The sequence below is a fragment of the Atta colombica genome, unplaced genomic scaffold (assembly GCF_001594045.1).
Source record: "Atta colombica isolate Treedump-2 unplaced genomic scaffold, Acol1.0 scaffold9, whole genome shotgun sequence".
Taxonomy (NCBI): domain Eukaryota; kingdom Metazoa; phylum Arthropoda; class Insecta; order Hymenoptera; family Formicidae; genus Atta; species Atta colombica.
The window spans coordinates 1791908-1800788 of record NW_017259583.1 but is presented as its reverse complement, the minus strand read 5'-3'; the positions used below and the strand labels follow the sequence as shown (position 1 = coordinate 1800788).

Genomic DNA, 8881 nt, shown 5'->3' with positions numbered 1-8881 from the left:
TAATTTTATATAATTATATATATATAAAATATTTTTTTCCGGACTAGTAGTGCTCAGAAATATTTTTCTATAAGAGAATATCTAATACATACTGCAAAATATTGACATGAATTTCTGTCCTCTAAGATACTTATGTTTTTGTTCAGCCATGTTCAGCCATGTACATCTATCGGCGACTTACAATCTTGGCGAAAAGAAGCTGTAAGTCTAACAATGATTTTGATACATTCAAAAAAAACGTGTATTCGTTTAATTACAAGTACTGTTCCTGTACAATTCAAATATTAAAATTGTTTGGAAATAATGCTCGATCGAATATTTATCATTTTTACATATCTACATTCACTCTCGAACTTTTCAAATTGTTTTTCAGAATCTTCAATAATTCGTACATTAAGAACCGCCATATTGTATAGAATAATTCTTCTTTAAATATAAATGATGAATGCACAGTTGCTTGCATGATATTCTTCAAACTAAATCACTTTATCATTTTATCAATCTTATATAATATCCAAGCGATGACGTATGGATAGCTATTATTTGTATTATTTGTTTAAGCCTTGAAGTTGCTGACTAATTGCCGCAGCTATTAAATAAAAAATGATACGTTAAAATTTTTTGCATGCCATTTGTAAATAAAGAGAATTTGGATAAAACAAAATAATGAGATCAGTGAATCTGTAACTCATATTTATCATATTTAGCACGTAATCCGTACTACAAAATTATAAGACAAGGAATTAAAGATTAGGAAAGGTTAGATATAATCATAGCGTTATTATATTAAGTGTAGTAAAAAGAAATCCATTATTTTTCCATTCAATTTCATGCAAAAATAATGGATTTGTTTTTACTACACCTAATAAGATTTTTATTGAGATTAGGGTAACTCCGATATATATGCCGCACCTATCAAAAACTTAATTTATTAAGTATTATTTACTATGTTTAAAATAAACGAATCATATCAGTAAAAACTTTGTACTGCTACTATAAAAAAAATATTATAGAAATCTTAATTATTTATATTTCCTATTAAAAAATGAACTTGTTTAAACCCTTACATTCTTATCGTATATCCTATAAAGGGATATATGGCTCATAGAGGGAGGGAGAATATGTATAGCTCATGAAAAATCTACAAATAATGCATATAAATAAGACATAAAATGACACAATAATTTATAAAATGCGTTTATAAAGTTTTATTAAAGAATAAGAATGGTGAATATGTATATGAAATAATAAATAATAATTACAATCTTCCTATACACATATATGGTATAAGTGTTATGATATGAGGTACACATTTCATATAATGCATTTCATTTAGTGCACTGAATTCAATCTGCGCACTTTGTATGCTTTGAGCATAAATCCCACTCGTTAAAAATGCCGTATATCCCAAATAGATGAGATATACAAAACAACAAACTAAACAAAAAATACGAAAGCAAAGCACTTGTATTTTGCTATACATGCTTTATTATTCCACTATACGTATGTATCACGAAATAACCACTAAATCTTTTACACGCCCTATGGTACAGATCATTTTATGTAGATTATAACTTATGTTGGCATTACTTATTATAGTGACAAATCATGATGTTTTAGACTAGCAAAACAAATTTACATTTTACTGCAATATCAACAACTTGAAATACGATAATTAAATTATATTGAAAATTAATTAAAAAATTATGGCATAATCAGATTATATTTACTTTCAAATTAAATCCACGCTATAAGAGCAAAAATTACAATGAATTACTAATATTATTGTATATCAAATTCATGTATATACTACACTTAGGCCCGGTGTTCATAAGCGTTCGTTTGCAAATCCGTTCGCTCTTTCACTTCGAAAATTGTTCGGCAATTCGCATCTTTCTGCTACGTGTCATTTCATCTGCGTTCGGTATTAACATTTCTAGAGTCAAGCGAGTTGCTCGATCCACCCCGGATTTAAAGATCGCTCACAGAGCTAATACAGATTTTCGTGTCTAAATTACATTCATAACCTGTGTATTTATGATAATGTATCCAACTAATTGGTTAACACATAACGTACATCTCTTTTAATGCTTCTATTTTACAAATAGTGTATTTGGATCGTTAATGTCTGAATCTACAAACGCTCAAACTAATAATAATAGAAATTGATGGAGTACATTATATACAATGTTTAACGAGAAAAGTAAGTTTTTAATTCTTTTCCTCTTTATGAATTTGAAGTTACGTATTTGAAAAAAATTGTTAGTTAATTTTTAGATCAAAGTTTAAGTTGCACATATAGAATGAAATAAAATCAAATTGTATTAAAGACTTTAACAAATATAAATCAAGTAATATAACTTATAAATTGCTGAAATTTATTTTGCAATGTAGTATTTTCTTTTAAGAAAACACTCCTTACATATGAATCTGCTACATTCATGTAGCGATCTATTTTTAGTATATAAAATTATTATCAATTTCTAGTAAAGCAAAAGACATTTTCAATTAATAGGGTATTCTTTATTTATTCTTAAAAATAAACGATTTTATTTTATAATCTAACTTTTAAAAACAGTTTACAGCTCTGTAGCATTCGAAATTAATTCTTGACACTCGAATTGCTCGAAGATTACGTGATGAAGCTTGAAGTTTTCTCTATAAAATTGTTTTTTAAAATTGTTCCTATAATTTTTGTTCTAGAGATATTCGTAAATTAAATAAAAAGGAGTATTCTAACTTGATTATTCTATCTTAAAAATCAGCGTATTGTAATTAAAGAAACTGATTTTTAAAGCTAAAACTTTGTTTTATCTATGATGTAATTGCTAATTTTTTAAATGTTGAATATATAAATTTGAATTGTGTGTTATTGTCCTTCTTTCAAAGCATTCCGTAATGATTACACAAGGAACTAATGTTATATTTTTAATTCAAATTTATATATTATGTATTTTACTTTTTAAATAAAATTGACAATTATACGATTCGAGAGCAAATTTAAGTTTCAGCTTTAAGAATTTGTTTCTTTAATTGTGGGGGATGATTTTTAACAGCAATATAAATCACATCTCTTGCTTTTTATTTAACTCGTGAATAACTCAAAAACTGTTTTAGGAACAGAAAAAAAAAAATGATTTTGAAAGGAAAATTTCAAGCTTTAATAGAATAGCGATAAATAGAAAATTTTCGCAATTTTTGGGGAGATATATAATAAAACCACAAAGTGAGAAAAAATTTTTCTGTTTTTTTCAATTCGTAGTTTTATAAATATAATAATTATCAAACTTACAGAAACTCAAAAAAATAGTAATCTTTTGAAAGTAGAGATTTGAGTTTTAAAATCTTTTTTTTTAATTTTAATTTCATTTATTTCTAACGAAGAAGTATTGTATATAATACTATTTTGAACTAAAAAAATGCAAGAACTTTTTGAAAAATAAAAATGAAAAATCAAGTATTTAATGAAAAGAAGATATAAAAAAAAAGAAGACATAAAAAAAGAAGATATAAAAACTTTTAAAGATGCAAATTCAAAGAAAAGAGATAGAGCAAATGTATTTTTTAATTTCTTTTTTACGGTATTATGTTTCTAAATTATGTAAAAAAAATTGATATTTTTTAAAGACATTCTTGTCTTATTTTGTAGCTTGTAGCGACAAATTCGAACGTAGGGATTATCTTCGAAATACTTCGAAATTCTTTGTTAAGTTTGTGTTTATTCAGACTAATTAATTAATTTGTTCAGACGAATGGTATGGCTATGACACCAAGTAATGAACATCAACGGGCAAAGATAATGAAAAATATCTTAAAGTAGACTTTCTAAACTATAATATATTTAAGAAATTAATATAAGTTTGCGCAATGGTATTGATCGAATTTCTTGCGTAAAAACTCATTTTTAAAAATGTTTTTTAATTTCAAAATTGAAGATTCAGGAATAGACATTATTTATTTGTTAGATATTTGAAAATCATTCATTAATTCTCAAATTTATCCCTCTTTGGCCGGTATTTATAGTCCATAAGAATAATTAACAATGTAAGAAAATACGAATTGTTGCTATACAGAAAAGGAATATTGCAGTGCGCAAACAATTGTCGTCTGATATGTACATACTTATACATACATGTACTTATACATAATATATTCATGTATACTAGATTTTGCTGCGTTATTGTTATTTTTACATAATATTATTTTTTACATAATATTATTTTTTATTTATTTACATAATATTATTTTATTTTTATAAATTAATAATTTTAAAATAAATTAATAAATTTAAAATTTTATTAATTTAAATAATAAGGAGCATACAGCCACGACGACAGATGTTGAAACGAAAATAATATATTTATTATTGGTGTATAACTTTGCTTCCGCCGTTTTTTTTCGGAAATTCGAGGCTTTATTGTAAAAAACTGATTATACATTTATGATTCAAAGTATTGTCCATCGCTGGTCACTACTTGCTCCCATCTTTCGGGTAGCGTACGAATCTCGCGTCGAAAAAACTGGTCATCTTTTGAGGCTATCCACGAATCGATCCAATTTTTTACTTCTTCATAAGACCGGAAGTGCTGGTCAGCCAGGCCGTGTGCCATTGATCGAAACAAGTGATAGTCTCAGAGAGAGCAACGTCTGGAGAATACGACGGATGGGGTAGGACTTCCCATTTCAACGTTTCCAAGTATATCTTGACCACTTTCGCAACATGGGGTCGAGCATTGTCATGCTGCAAAATCACTTTATCGTGTCTCTCGTTGTATATTGCGGCCGTTTGTCTTTCAATGCTCGGCTCAAACGCATCAATTGCGTTCGATACCGATCGCCTGTGATTGTTTCAGTCGGTTTTAACAGTTCATAATACATTACGCCGAGCTGGTCCCACCAAATACAGAGCATGACCTTGGAGCCGTGAATATTCGACGTGGAAGCATGGCCGGGAACTCCCCATGATTTTCTGCGCTTGGGATTATCGTAATGAACCCATTTTTCGTCCCCAGTCACAATGCGATGCAGAAATCCCTTCCGTCTTTGCCTTTCAAGCAGCTGTTTACAAGCAAACAAACACTGTTCAATATCTCTCGGCTTCAATTCGTACGGCACCCAATTTCCTTGCTTCTGAATCATTCCCATGACTTTGAGGCGTTTTGAAATGGCTTGTTGAGTCACTCCCAATGATCATGCCAATTCTTCTTGATTTTGACACGAGTCTTGCTCAAGTAATGCCTCCAATTCAGCATCTTCGAAAACCTTCTCTCTTCCACCGCTATGTCGTCTTCGACGTCAAAATCACCGTTCTTGAAGCGTTGAAACCACTCACAACACGTTCTTTCACTAATAGCGGCCTCACCTCATAAGTATTTGAGAGCATTCGATGAGCCTCAGCCGTAGATTTCTTCATATTGAAGCAAAAAATTAAAATCTGCCGCAAATGACGAGAATTTGGCTCGTAAACTGACATTTTCAATCGAGAATAACTTTTGATGCAGACACAAATCGACTAATGTTTCTATGGGGTTATGTTGACAGATGCCCAAGTTTATTGTATTCTATTGTGATCTATTTATTTCGACCACCACTTACCGCTAAAGCCATCTATAGGAAAACGGCGGAAGTAAAGTTGTACACCTAATATTATTCTATAAGAAAACATAGACGTTCTGTCAAGATTTGACCATCAGTACATACAAATGACAAAAAAGGATTATAAAGGATTATAAACAAGTTTATTAAATTAAGAATGCAAAATCACTACTCAAAGAAATGTTAATACAATATCAAGATGACAAAGAAAGAATGCAAAATATTTAAAAAATTATCGCGAATCAATAAGATAGTAACAAATTCTTTTTTTTTCCAATCGCTTGTGGTACGCGTTAATTGAATAGATAAAACTACTGCTTACAAATTTTTTGGAAGATCATGGTTAGTGAACAGTATTTATATAGGGAAAGAAAAGAAGAATGTTAGTGGAGAGGATAGTTCTATGTGTGGATAGAGGGGATTTTTCCGATGATTGACAAGTATATTTCAGGAAAGTGTTCTGTGCCACTTTGTTTAAGCAATTATCTTCTCGTTTAATATGGATCGTTTCGGAGACCATCCTTTTATAATAAAATTGTTCTGAATTGAGAATATTAATATTTTTCCAATCAATTGTATGATCATGATTAAATTTGTGACAAGAGATAACATTAATTTTAAAATAGAATATAGAAATTTCGTATTCTCACCCGAAGTCAGTTCTTTGCTTTCATAAAAAAGGAATCATAAACGGAATATATTAATCACCAAATGCGTTATTATATAAAAATTTTTTTCTTTTTTTCCTTTTTTAATATATATTTTTGTTGGTAAATTTCTCTGGACTTTATCTTACCACAAGCGATTGGAAAGAAAAAGAATTTGTTACTACCTTGACTTGCGATAATTTTTTTAATATTTTGCACTTCTTTCTTTGTCATCTTGATATTGAATTGTATTAACATTTTTTTGACTACTGATTTTGCGTTCTTAATTTAATAACTTGTTTGTAATCCTTTATTGTCATCTGTATATACTGATGATCAAACATAGAATCAAATTTTGATCGAAACGTCTATGTTTTTTTATAGAATAATAATAAATATATTATTTTCATTTCAACATCTATCATCGTGGCTGCTCCTTATTATTTATATTTATATTATTGAGCCACCTTCAAACATTTAAATTTTATATTTTATTTTTATTAGGATAAAACTAACAGTTTATTTAAACACTAATTATGCAATAAATGATTTCTGTGTTTTTCTCTGCTTTTATTCCTAATAACATCTTGTTTGATAATAATCTTTGTGTGTAACTTTACATCACTATTATATCATCATATCCATCATTAAATAAAACATTAAATAAAAAAACTAATATATGCTATAAAATTTTCCGAGACTTTTGAACGGCAGTATATACATATATATGTGTGTGTGTGTGTGTGTGCGCGCGCGCGCGCGTGCGTGCGTGCGTGCGTGCGTGCGTGCGTGCGTGCGTGCGTGTGTGCGTGTGCGTGTGTGCGTGTGCGTGCGTGCGTGCGCGTGTGTGTGTATGTGTGTGTGTAATTGCATGCTACATTCAATGTATTAATTATAAGAGGAATATTATTTGTAAGATCAAGATTATTCACGTAATTATAAGTACTAAGATCGTTTTTTTTTTCATTTATATCATTCAAAAGCTGACTACTCAACAAGTGTGATTGTAGTGTGTGTAAACATCCGACATCAATAGTTATAACTTGTGCGGTACATCTCGCAAACACAAAAGTTCGCTCGTAAAAGACAACTTTTTTTCTAGCAATGCGAAATCAATGAATGCATAAAATCGAAGTGTAATTAACTATATAAAATTGAAGCATTCAACAATCATATATAATATTTACCTGTATACATGTGTAAACGCCGACTCTTTAATTAATTAAAGGTGAACTGTTAATTTTACAGTGTTTGGCAAAATGCTGAAAGCAAACGACACAACAAGAATACTGGACAATGACTGCAAGATCCATATGCAAGAATCGAAAAAATTATTGAAATTCGACAAGTCGCAAAACTCGCATATATGCATTGAATTCAATGATATTTGTTATTCAGTTCGTTACGGATTTAAAGGCAAGTTCATTTCGTCATCCTATATTTATGACAACCACGATTCTGTATTTTCGATACATATTAAGCAGCATCTTAAATAATTTGCATATATCGTAAGAAATTGATTCATCTATAAAAGTTCTTGTGATTGAATTAGTATATTTGTACTTAAAATTAAAAATGTTCAAGTTTTTATAAAACTAACAAAAGTTTTTTAGAGCTACATTAAAATATAACATAAATTCTTGCTTTATTTGATTATATTAAATATATTATGTTTAACATATCTGTAAGTAATATAAATATTTTATAAATAATATATCCATCATTTCTTAAGAAATTTTTATGATTTAAGACATGCAATCTGGAGCTATCTAAAAATTAAATTCTTTTTACATTTATAGTTTATTGTACTTATTAATTAATATATATATATTTTATGTTTGTTTAAAATTTATTCAATACATCTTATCTTTGCAATTAATTTTATCCGATACAAATCTTGTAATTATTTGCATACGTAATACTATTGCAATATATGTAAGACATAAAGCGTAACACTACTTGTATATGTATAGGTATATTATTAAAAAAAATGTTATATAATTGCAAAAAAACATCAGAGAGAAATTAATAAAATTAAATCTATACAGGGTGTCCCATTTTAAATAATGCATTAAGATTTCTCGAAAACTATGATAGATACGGAAAAATGTTTCAAACAAAAGTTATATAGTTCGGAGAAGGACATAAGAAAGTACCATGGATTTGATATTGGATGACGTTGCCAAAGTCACATCAAGGTCACATCGATTTTTTAAATGAAATACTCCATTTTTTATAGCAGAATCTAATAGCTAGTACCGAGAGCTTTTCAAAATTATAAGAAAATATTTTTCATTAAATATTTTTTGAGTTTGAGTTGCAGTATCGCTAGCTTACCCAAGATGTCCGACCAACGCTAAAATCTCTTGAATGCTGTTCAAAACCATATCCTGGTTGTCATTTAGCAAAATCAAAGTCAATGGAGGTTATACTTCTTATTTTTATTTTTATATAAAAATAAATTTTTAGTGCAAAAATGAAAATAAGAGAAATAATCTCCAATGGTCTTGATTTGACAAATGTTATTCAAGATATGACCCCGATCTTGACTTTAGTGACGCCACCAAAGGTCAATGGTACCTTCTTATGTCCTCCTCCGAATCATACAACTTTTGTTTGAAATATTTTTTCGTGTCTAT

The 8881-nt window shown here is 28.7% G+C and overlaps 1 protein-coding gene across 1 annotated transcript in view; it reads left to right on the top strand.

Annotated features, from left to right (window-relative positions):
* The window catches only part of LOC108693419 (ATP-binding cassette sub-family G member 1-like), a 36919-nt gene extending 29313 nt beyond the window's left edge, over nucleotides 1–7606 (top strand). Inside the window, exon 10 of the mRNA XM_018202344.1 lies at nucleotides 7491–7606. Within this exon, the coding sequence (XP_018057833.1) occupies nucleotides 7491–7542 (52 nt within the window). The 3' untranslated portion in view covers nucleotides 7543–7606. The remainder of the gene's footprint in view (nucleotides 1–7490) is intronic.
* The last annotated feature ends 1275 nt before the right edge of the window (nucleotides 7607–8881 follow it).